The sequence below is a fragment of the Thermobia domestica genome, chromosome 13 (assembly GCF_964235325.1).
Source record: "Thermobia domestica chromosome 13, izTheDome1.hap1.1, whole genome shotgun sequence".
NCBI lineage: Eukaryota > Metazoa > Arthropoda > Insecta > Zygentoma > Lepismatidae > Thermobia > Thermobia domestica.
Window position 1 is genome coordinate 95,206,954 of NC_137466.1, and position 24,577 is coordinate 95,231,530.

A 24,577-nucleotide genomic window follows, 5' to 3' on the forward strand; every position below is an offset into this window, starting at 1 on the left:
TGTATTTGAAAGATAGGTGTTAACTTGTCCAGGGTAAACCTTCCAAAATTTAAGAACAATATACGGGAGATAAAGCACTGAAATCATCTTACGACTTAATTTTTCGGGTAAAAATAATTAGGTTTATAGTACCTTCTCCAAATCAGCAAAGCGCGCAAAATTTCGTGTTGAATTTCTAGGTCGATGATTCTACATGTTTGCTCAACAAAACACGCATATAACTCCTCTTCACGATTTGTCAATACTTTCTATGAAAAAAAGGTGAGCTTCGTATAGCTTTTCTTACCATGTTGGAACATCAGTGGAACATTATACTTTTTAATGTTGTTCAAGGTCATTTACCAAATTTAGAAAACTTTAAGTTTCTTTTCTTACAATTTTTCACAGTATATTTTCTCTAACTGATGTTTTATTCAATGCCGTACAGAATTCTTCATTATATGTTGCCTATTGTAGGAGAGACAACGGACGCGCAAAATACTGTGAAATCCCTTAAAACCGTTTTCAGAAAATATTTGAAGAAACAGTTTCCAATGTTGAATTCCCAGAAAAATAAAACAAAAAGCATTGTTAATGTTTTGTTAAAATATTGGTTTTAATATATTTTTTCAAGTTAGAAATATTATAAGTGTTTTCAAACATAAATATGAAAGGGGAAAATCTTGCCACTGCTTAAGTAATTTGTTGGGTAACCACACGCCTCTGTAATAACAATCCTTAAAGACTAAGCCAATTTCATAAATATATTGTCCCCTGATAATTGAAGTTAAACTTCTTTTATCGAAATATTCATGTATACCACTGAAACTAGCAAACTGTTGTAGTGCGCGGAAGATTCTAAATTTACAAGAAACTACGTGCCTAGTAATGACAGAATGCTGCTTATGATTTATTTGTTAGAATCTGTAAGTCAAGTATCTTTAAAAAAGATGAATAAAAAAATGGAAGATGATATGTAGCAAATCTTATAACCTGGTATCTTATCTACACCAATAATTCACATCATAGAACATTAACCTACCACTATATAACTACGCACTGATCACAGTGTATATTATAACATACACTGCTGTTTGGGAAAATTGCAACTCCAAGAAGGAATGACGGAAATGCATCCATACTGAGAGGTTTTCAAGGCAGATATGATCATTACAATAACGATTACAGTTTTAATGGGATTGAGCTTGGTTGGATTCAGTTGGCTCACGTTCGGTGGTTTAAGAAGTACCGCAAGAGAGTTTACTCGGCACTTCGGTAATACGAACAAACAAGTAGAGAAAGTGTAGGTAAACATCACTATGGCTAGTTAACGTCAACGAGCACAATATAAGCAGATCAATTATTTCCAACGAAGTCCCAAGATTAGCCTATGGGAAGGTGGCTTCTTGTATCGTGAAATTTGTGTATGTACAGTGATGGCCAACATGTTACCTTATACATCGTATAACGTAACATGGCCCGGAAGTTTTGGGCAACCAGTATATATATGAATTTAATATTTATTAAATTTTTTTTAATATATAATTAATCAATGACTCGATTTGAAGTAGATCGCAAAATTTGCGTTAAGTTCCTTGAACTAATGATTTTAGTATATTTAGAGGGAAATATATGGTAATATATTTACATTGAACAATTATTTGTATATTTAGCTAAAATATAATATTATTTTAGGAAATAAGGTAATATCTGGTCGTTTTTAATCCTTTCTAGTCAATTTTCATTCATATTTTTGGCTTAGGGGATCTTCAAAAGAATTCAAAATTTTATTTCGAAAAATCTTCTTTAAAATTTTATATTTGTAAAGTCAGCCATAGTAGCTACTTGAAGCATCTCTTTGTTTAATCTAAATTATCTGTGATTGGATCTTCCGCAATCACAGGTGTGGTTGAGATTTTTCGGCTTCTTTGATCTTGAGAGATACACCTATCATCGTATAGTTACGTCACAATGAACCTCCAATTAGGGATCGTCTTCCCATTGTCTTTGTCTTTTACCAGAAGCGGTGTTAAGTGATGGACGTACGATTATCTCCGTCCATAAAAACGTGAAAAATAGAAGTATTTAAAGGTTACAACACAAAATAATTGATACCTTTGATGTGTTTGGACAGTCTATGTATACAGAGAGTGTTTTGCTGTGCTCAATGGACGATGAAGCTACAGTTGTGAGAGCAAAATTCATACGTCAGGGTGTGAGTGGTTGACGTAAGCCATCGTGTTGGTGCAGCTTAGTCGCCTGGATTCGAAGGAGAATTCCAATACTTTTTTTAAAACACCGTGAAACCGCTCAGCCAGAGCGGTGGTGTAGGATATTTCTTCGAGAATACCAAACCCGGACTGATAAGGTAGGAGAGTAACTAGTATTCTATTTTCCATGGAGGGAATCAACAAATAAGTGTGTAAGCAGAAAAATCCAAGTTGTTGTTTTCGGCCAAACTAACCTGCAAAATTTCTTATATCATCGGATTTCGTTATGGCTTATTCTTTTGGTGTTGTGATGCCTTATATTATGTGCTAAACGCTGCGTAGTTTTCCCTAAGTTATACAATATACAAACTTAGAGATGTGACATAAACCACTCGTTCAATGGGGGGAATTGTTCTTTTGGAGTTTCAGTGTGGACGTTTGTTACCAACAGTCCATGAAATGTGTGTACTTTCGAGTACATACATTTCACCCCAAAATTATATTTTGAATATGTAATTTCGTATATTTTATTTTTTTTATTATTTTTCCGTACTGCTATATCACAGAATTAAATCCATTCTCTGGTTTGTGCTCACCTTCGCTTTAGTTTGAATACAATGAGACAAAATGTATACAAAGTTTCGGCTCACATTGATAACAAGGGTGCTAGTACAACTATTGGTAATGGGAGATGCTCGTCAGCAATAACACGTTCGTTATGTATTTTGAATTCCTTGCACCAGAAACAGAAACTCGAATTTTAAGAACATATTTTAGGACTTTTTTTTCTTATCTAACAATATACAAAATTAAAGCTGAATGGTCAACGTCCAATACGTCCTCGGTAAGAGGCGGTGTGTGTGCTATATTACGAACCAGTTGAATAAAAGTGATTTTTATATGTCTTAGGTTAAGTTAGTTAGATAGTTAGGCTAGGGACTTAGGTTAAGTATACTTTCTTTTCATGTGGATTCATTAAGTGTATGTATTGTCTCGATAAAAATCATACGTCATAATTAAGTGTATGTATTGCCTTGTTATGGGAATCAAAGTGGACAGGTCTGAGCTCATACAAGGGAGGTCACCCTGTTGGTATAAATCCTCCGCGCTGACCCCACTTGCACAACGGTATCTAAAGAGAGAAAATACTAAGGAAAGAAAGTAAAGTATGTAGCACACAGCCGTAATAAGTAGTACATGTGTAGTACAAGGCTAATGTGATTATGGTAGTAAATGTCCTTATTTTCAAATTGTTTTCTTTTTTAAAAAAAACGACTAAACTAAACGCATGTAGAGCTTATTCATGAGATGTGAAGAGAATATGTAATCAAATGATAAATTGATCCATTCAGCTATGTAAAGCATTCAATCCGTATGGAATAACCTTTGCGACTTTTGTTTTCTGTTTCGTTTGGCTTGTTTCATATCTTACAGGAAGTTAGTGTAAATAAAATATGCGAGTCGAATCAAAATCTTTTATTATCTAGTGCAGAGCTAATTATTTAAATCTATGTACTAAAGTAACTTCGATAGTATTGTTAGTACATAGAATGTAGAGTTTTGAAAAGCAGTACGTGAATAGTGTAACGAAAGTAAATTATAGCATCTTGAAAACGTACAGAATCGATTTCACTTAGTTCGACCGGGGTTGGAATCACAGACCTGCCAGGAAATTTCACTTCGTTAATAAGATCAACAAAATTCATTTTTGGCATTCAGTTTTCTTTTCGAAATTCCATCTCGTTGCGCGTTTTAGATTCAATTTGAGATTTTTTTATCTGGGTTAGTAACTACAAACATTTAGATTTTCGAAGCACTCATCGTCAGTTTCACTCTTGGGTCGGTGTCTTGTTCTGTCGGATTGTGGTTTGTAACCTTATCTCGTGATGGGATGCAGGCTACGAACTGCGGATCGGGATACTGGACTGCGAGTGAGAATGAAGGAGGCTTAGAAATCTTCATATTTTGGGTCAACTTGAGTTCTATTTTTCCGGAGATGATTGGTGTAGTGGATGGGTCAGTGAGTGTTGATAGCTTACCCGTCTGGGCCCGGTGGGTTCGCGTTCAGCAATCAGTGACACATTCACGCAACCATAGTCTTGAGGAAAGGGAACATCATACAGAAACACATCAACAACAATATCATCATCATCATTTCTTTTATTTTACATTTTTATTTTATTTTTATTTTACATTTTTTTGTAAAAAACATGACATTGATGTGTGTACCAAAGCAAACAGCGGAAGAGAACAATATACATCAATGATCGGGCAGTAGACAGCGTAATGTGATAACATGGGGTGACAGATATATTTTGTGCATAGCCATGGTGGACCCTACAGAGTCATCCATAGTGTTAGCTCGATCCTGGAGCAAGGTAACATGCTAGAACTTTGCGTCGACAGTTTGATGAGTCTGTTGAACGCTATACTGGTGAAACATATACCTACGCAATGATCTCCATTGACTTAGAATCACAAGCGCCTCAGTGTAAAATGCACGCATGAATACCGTTGATAGTTTACCGAATGAAGACAGTGTCTTTCTGGACAAGTTTAACTTATCCTACAGTGAAGGCCGCAGCCATGTTAGACACTATCGTAATAACCACAATCTATCAATGTGTAATATCCTGTGCCACCCAACGAATGGCAGCTACGATGACGTTGGATGCATAGGGTATAAAATTGGGCGCATTAGGTTGGATGAGGACAACACCACCAATAACAGCTACATCAGACAAGTTCTAGACGACTCGGTGGCAATCTCCTTTTAAACTACTCAGGATTCCATATTTCAATAAAACACTTAGCCTTATGAATCTTGGAATGTATAAACTTCTTTGAGAGGTGACGAATACCGCTACTTCTCTGACCTGCACGGTCACCTGACATGTTGCCTATTGAACATATTATTAAGATATGTCATTGGTAAAGGGACGAAGTGTTGTAACTCAAAAAATCATGATTTGAATTGTTATGACCATCATCCATTCTTAACCTATTCTAACAATCATAAAAAAAAATCATTGCTGGATTCCTTATATTAATGGAGACATGAACTTTTTGAAAATGTTGTATCTTGAAATGAATAACAAGGTATAACGTTAAACAAGAAATTTCAAATCGCTTTCCTGTAAAATTACAAAAATCAGAACACATCACTTAGCTCCTGCGTCAACGATGTTGTAAGATATGACCGATCAGAACCCAATTAATCACCAGTCACTACCAGTTAGATTCGATGTCAAATACAAGCAACGTGTCATATAATTGCTCAGAATATTTCCAGTCTCTTTTTGATTCGATATCACGTCGTATACAGATTCTGATTGAAGTACATACAGTAGAAGTTTCACGCCATCCAGGTTTATCAAGGTAAGAGGAATTTTACTGTACAATCCTGAAACTTCAATCGTTTCTGTATAGTCACATAGCAATCTGTTGTACACATTTCATTTCACTCTCGCCTGTATCTCTTAATATCGCAATTTTCGCAATCGGTATTATCGCCTACAAAATATTAAAAATGCAAATGCAACTAGAATTTCACTACTAATATGTTTTATTCACTTCATCAAATTCTTAACATTGATCTATCTCAACACAAACTTGTAAGATGAAAATTTGAACTGCATAGGCCTAATGTGATATTTTTAAAATTCTATTACATCATAATAGAAAGTATACTTGTGTTTAAAAGAACAACTTCGTAGCAAGACAATATAAATGAGAATGTTATTATTTAAAAATATCTTTGTTTTCTTATCACAAACGTAAAGTATAAATTATGTTCTGAACTTAAATAGGTTGGTTTAAAACAATATCAAAAAATCAACATTTTAGAAAATGAGAAAACAAATCATATTATTGTTAGCTTTAGTTCTTTTCGTTACACGCCAGGTAATTACATATTTTTTATTATGTATATAGACCCTCTTTCCTTTTGCACTAGAAATACAAGAAAAGCTAATATCCACAAGTATTATAATGTAATTCGTTATAATTGTCATAAAATAAACTGATCGAATATTTCTTACTCACGTTACAGACAGGGGCGTCATTTAGGGGGGCAGGGTTGTACAATTGCCCCCCAAGAGGATGAGGAATACATATACTTTAATCTATTGTCTACTAATATACTAGTACAAAACGTGAAAGTCTTATGTCGGTAGTGCTCTTGCCCCCCTCAAGCGAAGTCTGAAATGACGCCCCTGGGTTACAGATCATTGATGTAGAATACAGATCAACATTTAACTGTAATGATTTTTACAAGATCGTATAAGCTTTACCTTTAAAATAAAAGTGCTTTAGTTATATTACAAATATAATAGAAATTTCTTTTTATCCCTTTCATGTCCTTAATAATAATTGATATTGTGGTCAAAAAACTTGGTAACCTTCGTTGTACCTTTTTATTTACCTGATACACTTTCTCCAAAATAATTTAATAAGTATCGAAAGTATTAACAATTTAAGCAAATAAAATATTGAGTATTGAATATACTAATTAGAATGGGAAACTTGAGTAGCTCGTTAGAAAATGTGATTTTTGCACATTAATTTAGAACTTCAAACACCTTATTAAAAAATTTTATTCTTGTAGTTTATTAACTTTTTCGACCACGGCTCTCATTTCTTCTTTCAATTGCCAATATTTATTTTTTCTTCAGATTGCATTGCTCTGAAATAATTACTGATCAAAATACCGCCAGTTGCAAATACTGCAAGAAAAAAAGTTTCCAAAACAGTCTGAAAGGGAAAGGTTTCCTACATATCCCAGATCATTTTTTTTTGGGGGGGGGGGTACAATTAACTTCATACAATTAACAAAATAATGTCATATTTAGAAATATACTCCAATATGATTTCATAATTGAAGGATTAATACCAAAAACCGTACAAGTCCAAAAACTCATATTCAGAAATTTACATTATAGAAATCAATATATATATATATATATATATATATATATATATATATATATATATATATATATATATATATATATATATATATATATATATATATATATATATATATATATGACAAAATGTTCTTACAAACATTGTTCTGTTTATTTTAAATGAATGATTGAAATGCTGATGACTTAACCGGTTTCTAATATCAATCATCCTTTGATTACTTAGTGACGTAAAAGAATTGAAGCTGTCATAAATAGTGTTTAAATAATCCAGAAACATACCTGATGATTATTTCCAAAGGATATACAATACTTTAAAAAATGAAAAATTATTTTGTTATATATAAGTAATACATAAATTACTCTATTTTATCCCATCAGTGCAAAGTTTTTCAACACTTCACACAGAACAGTCCAAAGAAAATTAATGGTCACTTTCAAATGATAGAAATATTGTTAAATTATGTATTTTTAATTTAACACTTTTTAGCAGTCCTGTCACAAGGAATCATTAACTGAAATTGCACACAATAACTAGGTTACCACAAGCTCCTACTGCACATCGCAGCAAAACAAAAGGTTTTCCGAACCGCGTTGTTAGATTTCGGACTCTCTTCGACTACAATTCGGGATCCGGATGGTGTATTCCCTCCCTCGAAGTACCAACTAAAATTAGATATTTTGACAGTAAATCTACTAATTTATCCAAATTTATTAATTTGGAATGAAATATTCTAGTCAGATCTCAATATTGACCATAAAAGAAATATTGATTAAACCAAAGCAATTCAATCATTTGTCAATTAGTATAACAATGAAAGTTAAGTATTTTACGATCAGCATAACATCAATAACAAGACATCTATCTGAATTCAAACTATAACAAATCAAAACCTATAAATACATCAACATGCATTCAGACATAGGAAATGAATTATAACATTAAGGTAGAAAGGAAAGGAAGAAATTTTGACCAGCCTTCGGATATTAGCGAACGCTATTTCAACATTAACACAGCAACACATATATCATTATAATATTTATTCAATTAATTTAGCACATTACTTCATACATATATATATTCATGTTCAATTCTTTCATTTTATGAATCTTATATATAATTCATTATATTCGAAATAGCAGAAAATCTCCGATTGATGCGTTTGAACTAATTAATTAACCAGGTGACTCTCTCTTTAACACAGACGATAAGCGACTTCTATTTAAGTTGTATCAAAGCTCAGAACTAGTGAAAAGATTTTGGATTCCTATGATCTAAACACTTTGAAAATTTAAACTTATGACCTAAAAATATCCTAATATGAAACAAAATACCACCTAAAACACTGGTATATTCGGATTGCAGGAGTTATGTATAGGCAATATAAACCACGAACCAATGCATTACTAAAGCAATTAAAACTAAGTCAATTATAGAAATTGACGCCAGATTCTATGACCAAAATCCCTCCAATAAAAGTCAAATATCCCACATACTCGCAAACTATTCGGAGGCTTACGTAAAAGTAAAAAAAAAAGGACGGGTCTAATGATAAGTACGAGTAATAATTTCAGATGGTGAGGTTGGGGCAAATTCTCCTGGTCTCATTATCTCCGATCTTAACGAATATCTACTTTCAGCATATTTGCAGTACTACTTTCATCTCTGTGTGTTTGAAGTCTTCTCCGGATGCGGATTCAAATGTTTTCTACCAATGTGGAACAAAGAAATTGGACACAGGTATCTTTGCAGAGAGCGAGAATGAAAGAGACAGTTTAATATGGCACTTTCTTTTTGAAAGTGATTGATGCAACGACAGATCAACCACTTGGACCGTATCACACTGTAAATACAGCTACACAATATCAATTATTTCCATGCAAGAAACTTCAAATAACATCGTTACTAATACTGGCAAATATATTTCCGAGCAATAAGGAATATTTTCATAAAATATGACACAAATTATGTTTTTATACCATTTCGGACCTAAATATAACCTAAAGCTAACACGTGGCGTAAATACGCATTTATATGGCCAATAAAAGTTGTATTTTTGTGTTTACAAGTCAGAAATGTAGAAATATAAAAATATACCAGAATTAAAATATGACATGTTATAGATATCAGATGCCTTATTCCCCGACCTTTAAATTAACTTATAGACCTACTTGAAATTTAGAAAACCAACATCGGATAGATATGGGGCAAAGTTGGAAGATGAAAGACCATTGAATTGTTCTTATATCCATGAATATCAGATTAAATTTATCCTTTTTTACAGTTTCATAATTATAAGATTCACAAATAAAACTTTTTTCGATTAGTTTAGTTCCCAATAAAATTATAATTAAGTTGTATAAATCTGCTTAAAAGAACAAACTGTTATTTATCGATGAAAATGGATATATATATTCAATTCACTTCAACGATGCAAAGGAAACAAAACAATTGCCATGAATGGTTGCGCAACACAAAACAGAAATCTGACAGAAAATTGGAGTAAATTGGCCACATTCGACTTTTAGAAATTATGTAAAATTTACGATTGGCTATATTGGTTTTTTTGAACATTAACTTAATTACACATACAGGCAGGGGCAAAAGTGGATCTGAAATGGTAGGGGGACGGATGGCGTCACGTCCCCGTGCGTATCTTTGACCATTGTATTTGTTTAGGAAGTTAGGGAACGCCATAGATATTTTTGGGAAATGGGGTAACGGCGTCCTCCCGCGTTCCCTTCATTTTTACCCCTGCCTACAGGAAATATACACATGCGTCAAATGCCACATAAGGATCTCACCTTGAAATGAAGCACGGGTATTTCATATCTGCCCCCCTCATGCACTCCCGATCGTTGTGTTGTAAACAAATATTTCTTGAGAAGGGAAGTAACGGTCAGGGTCATTCATTTGTTTTTTCAGTGTAAATTTCAATTAACTTAAAAGTATACTCTTGTTCAAAAAAGCCTGGTACACAATCCTATCTTTCAAAGGACGGTCTTTTCCTTGCGTACGTTTCTGACCAGAGTATTGTCAATAAGACTACATATATTTATAGTATGACTATTTGATTGACAACATATAATATTTATGATTTTAATATATATATATATATATATATATATATATATATATATATATATATATATATATATATATATAATATATTATGTATTATATATTATATATAGATTAATATTGTCTTATAGATAATAAAAAGGTTACAAAGATACTAAGATTTATACATCATGAACAAACATAAAAATTGTCTCTAATGGGGCGTTTACACTTAGTCGATTTGCGTTCGATTCAGTTGAATTGACGTCACTTTCAACTTAATCGACCGTGTAAACGGGACTTCAACTTAATCGCTTGTTGATCGAAGGCGGCTAATCGACTGGCAACTGAATTAAAAGACGTTCTATTTTCTGTGGTTGAAATAGTTGAACACATCCATCAATCTGATTCGGCCTAGTTGCTTCGATTTAGTGGCAAATGCAGCGAGTCGATTTAGTCGTGCGACTAAGTGTAAACGCCCCATAAGCCTTCATACTTTTACCTATCAATAAAATGAAGTATGTAAACAATGTCTGAAATTCTTTGTTACATTATCTATAATTTTGCTCTATTTCTGAATTTCTTTTTAATCTCTAGGCAACCAGCGTCAAACTTACCATATATTACGAGACATTGTGCCCTTACAGCAAACTATTTATTGCAAACCAGCTCTATCCAGCTTATCTACGATATGGCAAACTTCTCCAAATTCAATTCATTCCTTTCGGAAGAGCATATGTAAGTAATAATAATAATAATAATAATAATAATAATAATAATAATAATAATAATAATAATAATAAACTGAAACTAGTTTCTCTTTCCTATGAAACAGCTAGAAGTGAAGGTTCTGAGGTCAGGATTCAGAATTTGTTTATTGACATATCCTTTGCTGTTTTGTGAATGCAAATTACTACGTATACTGAAACTTTTCGATTCTTGTTGAGGTACAGAAAACTGGGTAATACAGTAGGAAGTATGTCGTTGCAGTTGCTTGGAAAGCAAACTGAAAATAATGTTTAGAATACAAAGCAAGACTTTAGAAGCATCAAAAATCCATGCAACGACATTTCGAAACTTGCTTCTTAGTACAAATATAGGGTGAACATAAAAACAAATCTTAATTTTAAGATGCCATATCATTAATTGTTATGGGATATTTTGAAGAAATTTTTATTAGAAGCTTAGTTAATTCTCAATATTTTCATATTTTTTTCTTTTCAAAATCGCTAGTTCAGACTTAGGCAGCTAGAGAACAGTGATGTCTAAAATAGAGTTTACTCAGTTGCAAAAAAAGTTGTGCCTGCTAGAATTTGTCAAAGGAAGCAGTATTGTGAGAGTGTAATTTGCATTTAAACGGAATCTCGATGTTGATCTACCTATACCCAAATTCATTGTAAAGTAGCATAAATATTTGTTGAGATAGAGTGCATTTGTGTTTTCTGAGTGGTGTCAGAACGTGGAGCGTACAGTCCGTCTATCTTTAAGGAACAAACAATCAGAGATGAAGATACTTAAGAATGCTACGTGGCTGGTTAATTCCTCAACTTGCTGTAAAGGCAGATAACTACAGTTTACAAGATTAAATCATCTTCACACTGACATCAATCTGTAACCATGTTTCTGAACGACAACTTGCCAAACCGATGAGTAGGTCTAGTTGGACTCAATGATCAGCGTTTCTGCAAATGACACCCACGATCAGTGGACTTTGGGGGTTTGTGAAGGGCAAAGTCTATGTACCTCCACTACCCAAAACCCCGCATAATATTAAAGAACGCATCAGTGCACTTGCCAATTGCATCACACCGGATACACTTCAGGATGCGTAGTTGGAGCTCGACTACCATCTCGATGTTTGTCGCTTAAAAGGTAGAGCCCACATCGAGTGTAATTCTATTCAAAATCACCAATCTATGTAAACATTGTAAAAGTTTGGGCAGGATAATCCTTTCGTTACTGAAGTTATATCCTTTCGAAATCAAGGACTCTTCTAGTGCTCACCCTGTATAATAAAGTAAAAATAAAATGTTACCATGCTCACGATTGCTGAAAATATAAGGTAGATCATTTTTAAATATTATTTATAGTCTAAAGGAACGATATATAGTATGTGCTTGGTAATTGTTTGCATGTTGACGATTATACCCTTCAGTGGCCAAATAACTAATACGCGTTCTTTGTTTTCTTAATATGGTTCGATCATCAGTGGGGGTACTTAGCCTCAAATACAATGGTTCGGACCACATTTTAGACAGTAGTAAATCACGCCTTATATAGCCTCGGTACTGAGAAAGAATGTTAAGTTTAATGAATCAACTTATTTTATTGTATACTCATGTCCAAAATTATTGTCGCATGTCTATAAATATGTTGCTCTACGAATATAATTTGATAACGAATTCGCCCGGGTATTTCTTATAATGTTAGTATGTGTATAGTCGGTAAAGACATATATATGGCAAATTTCATGTCAAAAGAGCAGTAAATAAGAACAATAAAACGAAAACGAAACTTTTTTCTCCATTTAGCAACATTTTGTTTTACTCATTCTAATTTTCGTATTTATTATTCTTTTCCTATGAACTTTACCACAAATATACATTTCCCAATTATACACATAGTATCAGTATTAGAAGTGCCCTGCAACATCATTATCAAATTCGAGCACCAACCGAGAGTAAGTGAAACTAAAGTAGTAAGTTACTAAGAGAGAAGGAAATCGGCGACTTCCAGTCGAGAGTACTGAACTAAAGGAGTAAATTACTACAGGAGTAAATTTTTCGTTTACTACTGTAGTAAATTTATTTACTCCAAAACTGGTGGAGAGCACCATCAAAGAGTACGCTACTACATTAGTAACTAGAGGAGTAAATAAGGCCAAAATTTACTCCTAAGCAGTAGTAGGAGTAAAGTTAGAGAGTAAGATGAATTCTTTGGTTTCTACGTGTTAAATATCGAATTCTATGGATTACCTGGACTACGAAGTATATATGTAGATGGAGGAAGAAGTAGACGTCCCAAGAATGAGAGTTTTAGTGGAGAAAAGAGACCTATTTGCAATGTATAGTGACATTGATTTCAAAGAGCGTTTTGGGTTGCTTAAGGAATCTTTTGAGCGGCTGCTTGATATGTTGAAGCCGTTACTGCAGCATAATTCTGCCAGGAACAGTGCTTTGTCTCCTAGGCTGCAACTTCTTTGTAGATTGCGAGTCCTTCGCACTGGTACTTATCAAATCTTAGCAGGGGATCTTATTAACATACATCGTAATACTGCTGGAAGAGCGTTTTACAGTGTGATAGACAGTTCAATTACCTTAAAGCTACTGTGTGTGTGTCCACGCCACAGAATATATATATATATATATATATATATATATATATATATATATATATATATATATATATATATATATATATATATATATATATATATAGTGGCGGATCCAAGGTGGGAGCTATAAGAGCTATAGCCCCCCTTGACGCTCAGGTTTACACTGGATAAAATGGGCTTCAATCCTGCTTTACACTGGATAAAACGGCAAACTATGGTTTAGCCCCTCCCTTGATAATATCCTGGATCCGCCACTACATATATATATATATAAAGGAAAAAAGTGATTTCTATCGATTGGTTGATTCCCGAATGGATTGTGTACCTATACCCATACTTTGTCCTTTTGGAGCACAAGCAGAACTATACAGAAATTGCAAGAATTTCTTTTCTATCAATACACAAATCATTTATGATGCCAATATGAAGATTTTGAGCGTGGTAAGCCATTGGCTGAGTTCCACGCATGATGCACGCATTTGAGACAATAGTAGAATTCCTCCAGAATTAGAAAACGAACAATATAATGGGTTGCTTGTTGGGGATAGTGGATATGCTCTCTCCAAACATTTTATGACTCCTATGTTTCGACCTCAGACAGGAGCCGTAGGGCGCTACAATAAAGCCCATGTTGTTACAAGATGTGTAATAGAACGTACATTCTGTGTTTGGAAGAACCGTTTCCAAATTCTCACTAAAACAATGAGATATAAACAAAACATGTGTGGAAATGTTATTGAGGATACTGCAGTTCTGCACAACTTTGGAACAGAAGTAGGTGTGTTTCACCCTGATGCTGCGCAGTGTTTCTTTCAGAAAAAATGTCCCGGAGGGAACACTTAGTATTCGAAGGGGATCATATTATTTTTACATGGTACTATTCTATTTATTATTATATTATAGAAGTATTATTTTCGTCTCCTCCTGGAGAAAACTCTCAGAGCTTCCGAGGGGCAATCCCCCCCCAAAAAAAAACATGTCTAGAAGAAACACTGGTGTTGTGGATGTGAATGGCATGAACCAATATGCATTTCAGCCAGAAGCAGATGCTGCAGGACAAGCTGTCAGAAAAATTGTACCTAATTTGCTAGTAAAATAATAAATTAGTATAAATACTTTTCCTTCTTAAATGAATAAATAAGGCACTGGATCGTCACTACTGCAGTGAAATGTCACCCATTTTATTTATGTATAATTTTAGTTATGTTTCTCTCTTTTTCTTTCTTGTCTTTCTTTCTTCTTTATTTTGCAATTAGGGGATGTGGTAATTAGAAAAATTAAATGTACTGATGCTTAAACACAAATATTATGTCATGTGAAAAACAAGAACATATTAACCATTGGAAAATATATCAAGCAAAAAGAATATGTTTCATACATATAAAATATATTCACATCTTATATATAAAAGAGAACGCACAAATCCTTTGTTACCTCATCACGCTAATACGGCTGAACCAATTTCTTTTATTTTTGGGGGGTTATTAGGATTTGGACCCTAGATGGTTTTTATCATATCACTTTAATTTTTAATTACCAGTGTCTTGAGATAATTGACCATTCAAGTGTCCATAACGTACAAATCCTTTGTTAGTTCATCATAGGTAAAAATAAACGTATTTATATGCAACCCGCATGACCGTGTAACTCGGCGGGTTAACATAAATGACAGGCGATATAATGTTAACATTTACTGCAATCTACTATGGTTTTTATCATATCACTTGAAAGCGAAAACTTCCGGGGTGACCGCAGCGAAGCGGGGCGGGTTAACATAAATGACAGGCGATATAATGTTAACATTTACTGCAATCTTCTATGGTTTTTATCATATCACTTGAAAGCGAAAAAGTAAAAATTATCTAAGTAACAAAGTTTATTGCGTTCCGGGGTGACCGCAGCGAAGCGGGGTGAACGCTGCTAGTTCATTTATAAAAGCATAAATTTCTGGAGCACATTGCCTGAAGAACCGGAACCTGAAGTCTGTTCCATTTCGTTCTTGAATTCGTTCTTATTCATAACTTCCATTTTAAGGTTATGGTCTTCCACGATTTCTCTTTATCTTTCAATTAACAACATTTTTGTATTATATTCCCCTCGTATTAAACACATTTTTAACGAACGAAGCTCGTCTGCTTTTTCCAACAACCTGCTGTTCTTCACTACAATCGCATGTAGCGCCTTTTTTCATGGGCACTTCTTCTGATAAGCTTCAGCTTCCAATAGGAAACGAAATGCACGTGCCATCAGTGGGCAGAAATGGCTTACTTCTTTAGTAAAAAGGCGTTACTACTTTAGTTACAACTAAAGAAGTAAATAGAAATTGAGCTCTCCAACAGTTACTAAAAGAGTATATTACTACGGAAGTAATTTACTAAAGTAGTCCAGACTAAAGAAGTAAGAGTTACTACAAGAGTAATTTACACTAGTTTGGTGCTCGCCACAGAAGAAGACAGTTATAGATATGCGACTATCATTTTGGACATGAGTGTACGTACGAAATCAGGTTTCACGTTTTAAACTAAAAATATTTATGTAATACAGAGAAGATAAATTGTATAATTACTGACTGCTATTTATATTTTCTTTACGTTTAACATAAATTTGTTTAAAATTAATAGCTATTGTAACAATAAATTATATTAATTTTAAATTTAAACTAATACTATTATTAGTACGGCACAAAACAAAAATCCTTCTAAGTAATTTTGGTTAAACTATTATTTCATGTATAAGATGATGCTTTATTCCTTCAATTAATAATATTTAATAAACAACTAATACTATTTTTTCGATTTAACAGTATTTCACTTGTGAAGTAGAATTTTATTAAATTAATATTTGTTGAAAAGAAATAGACTGTGTAAATTATTTTTTTCTTGTTTAACGATTTCTTCACGTATGGTATCCGTAAATTTGATACTACTGAATTCAATGAAGCTATTTCAAAATATATCCGTACATAAGGCTACGATAAAAACCGATCTTTCAGTTGGAATCTTTGAAAGCCACGTTTATGCAAATGGCAAAATTACCCAGGCTAGATACATTTGTAATTGCAGTTTTCATATTAATTTGAGAACACTTAATCCAATGGAACTATTTTGAAATATATCTGTGTATAGGAACATGAAAAAAACTCAAAATTAGTATCTTTGAACTATCGATTATGCTAATAGTAAAAGTTTGTAATGAACCACTCTGTTTTTGATCCTAAATAAGATCTCGTTCTCCTGTTTTGCCCAATTTTGATTAATTTTCAGTTTTGTTCACTTCTTTTTAAGTGCATTTGTTGTTAGTTAAGTGATCAACTAATATTCATTTTTTACTAACAAGGAGACTTACAGAAGTGTCACTCACCCATTTGAATAAAACTTCGCACACTTGTAGAACATTAAAAAATAATCGACATATATTTTTTGTTTGTTTCGGTAATGTTGAAGATTTAAGGGTGGAAACCACCCTTTGAACTTAGGGGTGGTCTCCAAACATGGATAGAAAACAATCATTTAATATAGTAGAAAACATAAAGCCAGGGTGGTTTTAGAACAGCTGATTCAGAATCTGACGTCAAAATTACAAAATTCAAAATGACAGATCCAATATAGTGATTACAATTACAAAATGTCTTCTGGTTTGAAATTCTCTGCACTTAGCCAAGAACAATTATAGTTGACAGGAGTTACTACGAGAAGATTGCAGACCAATTTGAAATCCCTTTCTATTGACTTGAAACACCTTTAGTTTAACGGAATGTTTGATTAAAGTGAGTCTTTGCACCTCACCCTATTCGGGGCGCTTATGTATAGTAAGTTCCCTCGCCTGTTATTATGGCAGAATTTCACATATTCTCAATTGTTATAATTATGAATTTATTGAGAAAACGCTTCACAGTAATGATATCTCATAAAAAAAAGTGTGTGATGCATAAACATTGTTTACACCAAGCTTACCTTATAACAGCAATAACTGTGACAAATCGCAAAATGCAGCACAATCTTCTTCCAAATAACTGTTTTTGCATCATACATATCTAATAAGATTTGAAAATCTGGGAGTAGAAAACTGATTATGAATCAATTATTTGGATCTAAATTATATTATTACGGAGATGTAAATTTATGTTATAGTTGTAGAGGACAATATCAGTAAAATGTCTCAAGAAGTTTTTTCACGGCCTAAAGATAAACACAAGCAAGAAGCTGAATCCTACCAGTTGTTAGTGCCAAATGGTTTCTATTTTGGGATACTCTTTTGTTCGTAAAATAGGTTGAAAAGTTGACTAATTGTGACCACTCTACGAATTTAATAACAAAAAAACTTTGCATTATAAGCTGAGAGAGAAACTTCTTGAAATCATGATCTCACAAGACCTGATGTTAATTTTCCTTAATTTGATGCTTTCTCAAGGACATTTTCAGATTAAAAGAGGTTGTTTTGGACTATAGGGCCAAATGTTCCATTCCTCTCCTGCAAAATAATTAACACCATTTTTCAGAGATTAAAGGTTGTATGGTGTACCTGTGTAGTTGTGAGTCATAGATTTATTGACTGTGCCTCACTTTCTAATGTTTGTGTCTTTGTAAACGCTATAGTGAGAGGGGCAGAGACTCACTTTAATCAAGCATCCCATTAAAATGAGTACAGAAAGGGGTTTCAAATTGGTCTGCAACCTTCTCGTACTAACTCTTGCCAACTATAATTGTTCTTGGCTAGTGCAGAGAATTTCAAACCAGGAGACATTTTGTATTTCTAATCACTATATTGGATCCGCCATTTTGAATTTTGTAATTTTGACGTCAGATTCTGAATCAGCTGTTCTAAAACCACCCTGGCTTTATGTTTTCTACTATGTTAAATGATTGTTTTCTGTCTATACCTGGAGACCACCCCTAACATTCAAAGGCTCATTTTCACCCTTGAATCTTCACCATTGCCGAAACAAAAAATATGTGCCGATTATTTTTCGATGTTCTACAAGTGTGCAAAGTTTCATTCAAATCGGTGAGTGACACTTCCGTAAGTCTCCTTGTAAGTTACCATATTATATATCTGTGCCAGATAATACTAATATAATTAATTTCGAAATGTTAGAATATAAATGAATTTTATAACGGGCTAGAAGAAGAAGAAAATCATTTAAATTAATTTAGTTTTTTTACATCTCGTCCCTTGCATTAATTTAAATTATACATAGTTTGTTTATATATATATAATTATTTCTTAGAAAGACAGATCGAAATTAAAAAGTTTATAAATATTGACTAAATTTCCTTTATCCGCGTTAAAAGTGGAAGTTAAAAGGATTATTCGTAACAAGCAAATGGAGATTTAGCATTAATTGTAAATATTTTCTAATTTAGAATTATGAAGAAAATTCTATATCCATGAAATTTACATCCATGTCTGGATAAAAACTTATGTGGGGGCTTAGGTTATTTTCTCACTTCACAATGACGCTACAAATAGTTAGTATCATGTGCTGAATCCATTTATGCTTCCTATCTAAAGTTCCATTATATATGCATCATATCAAGTAACTTAATCTAAATAATATGATTTTGTATCTATTATACCTTCAGTAATGTACTACTCACAGCCAACTTGATTAACCTAGATGAAATATAATAATTAGCTGTTTACGAATAAGTCCAATTACATATCCCTACCAATTAATTAATTTTATTACGTTACAGACCAGGTTTAAATGTCTACTTGGTGACTCACGATTTGTTTACCGGTATTAACTTAAGAGAAACTGGATTTCTTGGAAGTCAATTTGAGTTGAATATAATGCAATACTATAAAAGATAATATATGAATATATATAATAAAATAATGAAAATATTATTTATGTCCGGAAGGATAAGTTTATCAAATAGAAGGACTGCATTAAATAGGTCTGGTTATTATAAATCTGATGAAATTATAACCGGTATAAACTTCTTGATGTTACGTAAATAATTTGTTGTCTGCGTATGAAGGGGTGTTATTTGACGTACTACAATAAACAGTAATTAACACTTGCACAGCTGACTGACTATGAATCTATGACTATTGCACAGCTGTTGACAATTGTAATTCATGAGAGAAAATGGGTTAAGTACTAAAAAATATTATTGTCGTATATGTATACACAAAAATCACGCCTTATAAAATGCATTACATTAGAATTCAATCTATTTATTTCGTTAGTTTACAAAATCAATTCTTGTCCACTACATATAGCTTTCTTTAGTCACAGTTTTTATTGTGTCCAGTGCGTTGTGATCTGTTTAACGTGATGAGGACAATCGTTACTTCAACACTTATTTGGTATCTTTATTTTCACAGTCAGATGATATCGACGCAGAAAATAAATAAATTGAAAAATCAAAATAGTGCATAGCAAAAGTGATGACACAATTCAGGATTATTAGAAATGTTCTTAGGGAAAGTAAATTACATGATTTAGTGATTTGGCTTGAGAATTTCAAGGCAGATTATATATGTTTATCCAAATTAAATCTAACTTGAACCTTGGAAAGAAATACTTATCTATTTTCCAAACAGTTTCTGGCTCTACAAAATTGAGTGTAGGTAATCTAAATAGTTGTAGTTTCAAGTTGATGCGTATGAAACAGGGAGAATATACTTGCACTACGTATAACTAAATCAATTAACCAAACGAGTTGAAATACTAACAAGTAGACCTCACCACTTCGCCGTTACGTTAGCAAAAGGAAACAACTATTGTCCTAGAGTAGGGTTGAATATAACATATTGACAAAAATTTTAGCTGCTAATGAGCACTAGAAATATGGGAAAACGAAATAGAAACATAAATGTGGGAAAGCCATCTACAATATAATTTGATAGTTGCAAGACCGATATCTTTATGAAATAGATGGAGGAACAATAGTTATGACTTCAACTATGTAAATCGAGTTAGGAGGGATGTTTTTACGGCATTCCAGATCATGACCGCCATCTTGAAATCCGCCATATTGGATCGACGTCATTTTTTTTTCAAATGGAAAGAGGGCCATGTGAGGTATCAAACAACAATGTTATTTTTCTACCCAATCGCATACACTAATTAATTTGTCCATATCTAGAATGGTTTACAACTTACAGTTCTTTGAATGTTGAAAAATTCGTTGTTTGTAGCAGATAACAGATAACTATAGTGACAATGAACGTAACTCCAGAGATAGCATTCTTACAGGACAAAATTACGGCAATGCAAAAAATGCAAGTCCTCAGCATTCATAAAATGGTCAAAAGAGAATTTTGCATAGCACCATGAGCACCTAATAAAAAATGAAGCGTCAGAAATATCACAAAAGTTAATTCCGGGAATATTGAAAGCGTACTTCTTCGGCGCCTCCTACCATTCGATTGGATCATCAGTATATACTGATCAGTATATACTTCAATCTTACAGGTACTAGTCCGTTCTTTTCCTGGAGAACAGTGAACAGCTTACCAACTAACTCTCCCTTTAAATTAATTAAAGGCATGATTGCAAGGGCCTCGATTTTGATTTTGCTTTTTATATCCAAAGTTCTCGGGCGTGAAAACCACTTTGGTCAGCATTACAGACATATTTAAACTCAAAATTAGGAAACGTCTGTTTGATACTATGAACGTAGTCTTTATCTGTCTGCTTTAGGTATGGCTGGCGCTCATGATGAAGTGTTGTTTTAAAGGTTGTCTCTTTCCGTAGCCCGATATTATAATGTCGTTTGAAGTTCAGTAGGCCGACCTCCCCAATAGGCTTTAAACTGTTTATACCCAATATCACGCGCAACGTGGCATGACATTCGCTGAAGATCACTGTCTGATACCGTTTGGAAAAGCACTTCATGTGCGTGGATAAACTGCACGTACAATGCCTCCTGTAAAAGGGAACGCTTGACTTCGCGTGATAGTCTTTTATTTTTCGCGTGATAGTCTAATATTTGCAACTGCTGCAAGAGGTACATGGCAATGTTTGCCTTATTTAACGCCATATTATGTTGTTTTTAGTCTATATTTGTTGCCTGCACCCACTCTCCTTAACACACACGCCCACCCACTTCACAGAATTACAAGCACAATGCAATAAACGAAATAACTATTTCTCAAACAATTCCGAGCTCACGGGTAGAACAGACAGTGAGAATAAATATTTCCTGCACTTGTCTCCTTACAAAAGAATTTGTCGCTGTAGAATGGTACACAATGCACGTAACCTCCTACCTTATACCGTAGCTGCTACGACTAGGAATGCCATTGGCAACCAATATTGCTATTCTCCTAATCGTGCTCTCCCTACTGCTTATAGTTTCAGTTTGAATGTACAGTCACGAACATTAATAAATGGAGGCTGAATCCATTATTTCTTATGGCTCCAACCTCCCTTTATTAATGTTCGTGACTGTACAAACGCACACACGAAGTGGCGAGGTCAGAACCACTTTAAGAATGCTGAGGATTTGCATTTCTAGCATTGCCGTAATTTTTTTTCTGTAAGAATTCTGTCTCTGGAGCAATGTTCATTGTCACTGTACTTATCTGTTATCTGCTACAAACAACGAATTTTTCAACATTCAAGGAACTGTAAGTTGTAAACCGTTCTAGATATGGACAAACTAATTAGTGAATGTGATTGGGCGGAAAAAATCATTGTTGTTTGATACCTCACATGGCCCTCTTTTCATTTAAAAAAAATGACGTCGATCCAATATGGCGGATTTCAAGATGGCGGTCATGATCCGGAATGTCATAAAAACATCCCTCCTAACTCGATTTGCATAGCTGAAGTCATAACTATTGTTCCTCCATCTATTTCGAAAAAATATCGGTCTTGCAACTATCAAATTATATTGTAGATGATTTTCCCACATTTAGTTTCTATTTCGTTTTTCCATACTTCTAGTGCTCATTAGCAGCTAAAATTTCTGTCAGAGTCTTATATTCAAACCTACATTAGGGCAGTAGTTGTTTCCTTTTGCTAACGCAACGGCGAAGTGGTGAGGTCTACTTGTAAGCTTCTTGATGCCTAATTTAAGTATGTATTAACTAGAAAGACTAAAATTGCAGTACGATACTGCCTTCACTCTAAAGTTTGTATTCTGTATTATGTTTATAGACATCTTATTGCAACCATCAATTTAGTCGTAATGAAAGTAGAGGGTATTTGTACTGTGTTTACAAAAACCAGCTGTACTATTTTGAGGAAACCTATAAAGGAAATAAGAAGTAACTAATATATTAATTCCCTTTAATATACTGGAAATATGAATAATCTTGACAGTTATTGAATATAATTGAGTCATTATATAACAGAAGAGGCATGATATGAAGATAATTATTAAGCTATATGAAAGCGATTTTTAAAATGGAATACAATAATTGATTATGATTGAATGTATAGTGTAAGATGGTGACTCAGTTCGCTGTACATTTTCTACGTCTAGCAACAGAATGCTACAGGAATGCATTTCCCGGATCTCTATAAATACCAGTAATATACAGAGTGATCACAAAGTCCCATTATCCCTATTGTGTGTTGTCATATTCATAGATTGTCGCATTGTATTAATGTGGAGTCATGGCACAGGACAACTTTGAGGTAGTGTGCCTATTCTTTACTATTTATTCCAAAGTGTCCGTGTGTACACTATAGTTTTCATAACAGAGTATGAATCTTCTCTATGTAAGATGTGAAATTCTCCTTAACATTGCTGGCGTGATGGCAGTAAATGCACGTCGAACAACATTCGGAAGTTCGTCAACTGTCTCGTAACGTGTGGCAGCAATCTTTTGATTAATTAATCCCCATAAGGCATTGCCGATCAGAACTTACGGGCGGCCACTACAAAGATGCAGGCAAATGGGCACAATCACGTCCATCCTGCTTTAACAAAAAAGCAATTCATTAGCATCTATGTAATACATAGGGGTTAATGTGTTTAGATTTATCTCATCACCTGCAACCATAAGAATCAACAATTCATTAACATCTATGTAATACTTAGGAAGTAACGGGACTTTGTGATCATTCTGTACAATTGATATATTTAACACCTAATTGGATAACCTAACTTGGATAACCTAATTTAGCCAAAATGTAAACTTACATCTGACTACAGGGTGCTCAGAAAGTCCCTTTACACCTGCACTTATTTCATCCCTATATTATTAATACTTAATAATACAGTTATTTGTCCAAAACTTCCGTATGTGCACTTCCATTATCCCTGCATATCTTTATACGCCTCCATGTCCTGCTACTCATCCACTTTAGCAGTTCCGGCGTCACAAGTTGGAAGGCTTCAAACACACTTGCCCGCAGAGCATGACTGTCCATGTATCGCTTGTTCCTGACATGTGATTTGATTATACTCCACAGGGCACTATCTGGTGTCGTAAGGTCCAGACTTTGAGGTGGCCAATATTAAAGAGCTGGTGAATTTGGGAAATGATGTCCTATCCACCGGGCCAAGGAAAGGTGCGTTCAGGTGTTCACGAACAGCAAGTGAGAAATGGGTGGGAGCTCTATCGTGTTGGTAAACAACTGTGTTGTTGATGTCCAAATTCTGCATCTTTGGAAGAAGAAAATCATTCAACACATCCAGATAAATAACCTGTTCATAGAACGTTCAAAGAAGCACGAACCGAAGAGGTAGTTTTCAGTTACTACCGCCCGAAGAAGGACGTGCGGAGAACTATTCTTAATTTTTTGATTTAAAAAAATATGCGTTTTCCTTTTCCCATGTGCAGGTCTAACTCCATTTTCATGCGTAGCTGCGTTGTGCTCCTTGCAATTCCAAGTATTGCAGAAGGCTTTCTGGGCGACTTGCAGAATGAACGCATCATTGACTCTCTAACTTCTGCACACGTTTCCTTTCGGGTTGATAAATGACCAGAACGAAGGACATCCAAAATACTTCTCAGGAGAAGTTTTCTTTCCGCACGTGATCAAAATCTGACAACTTGATGGATCCTTACCGAACCGTTTACGAAACCTATCTTTTACCTATGGCATACTTTCGTTGTTGTGATTCCGTTCAAAGACACACACACCTGCCACTAAGCGCTG

General features: G+C 33.9%; 1 protein-coding gene across 2 annotated transcripts in view; it reads left to right on the forward strand.

Moving 5' to 3' along the window:
* LOC145668356 (uncharacterized) overlaps positions 1 to 24,577 on the forward strand; it is a 104,995-nt gene that overhangs the window by 67,186 nt on the left and 13,232 nt on the right. For both annotated transcript variants that reach the window (XM_081736119.1, XM_081736120.1), the window contains one exon: positions 10,773 to 10,913. In XM_081736119.1, the coding sequence (XP_081592245.1) occupies positions 10,773 to 10,913 (141 nt within the window). The remainder of the gene's footprint in view (positions 1 to 10,772; positions 10,914 to 24,577) is intronic.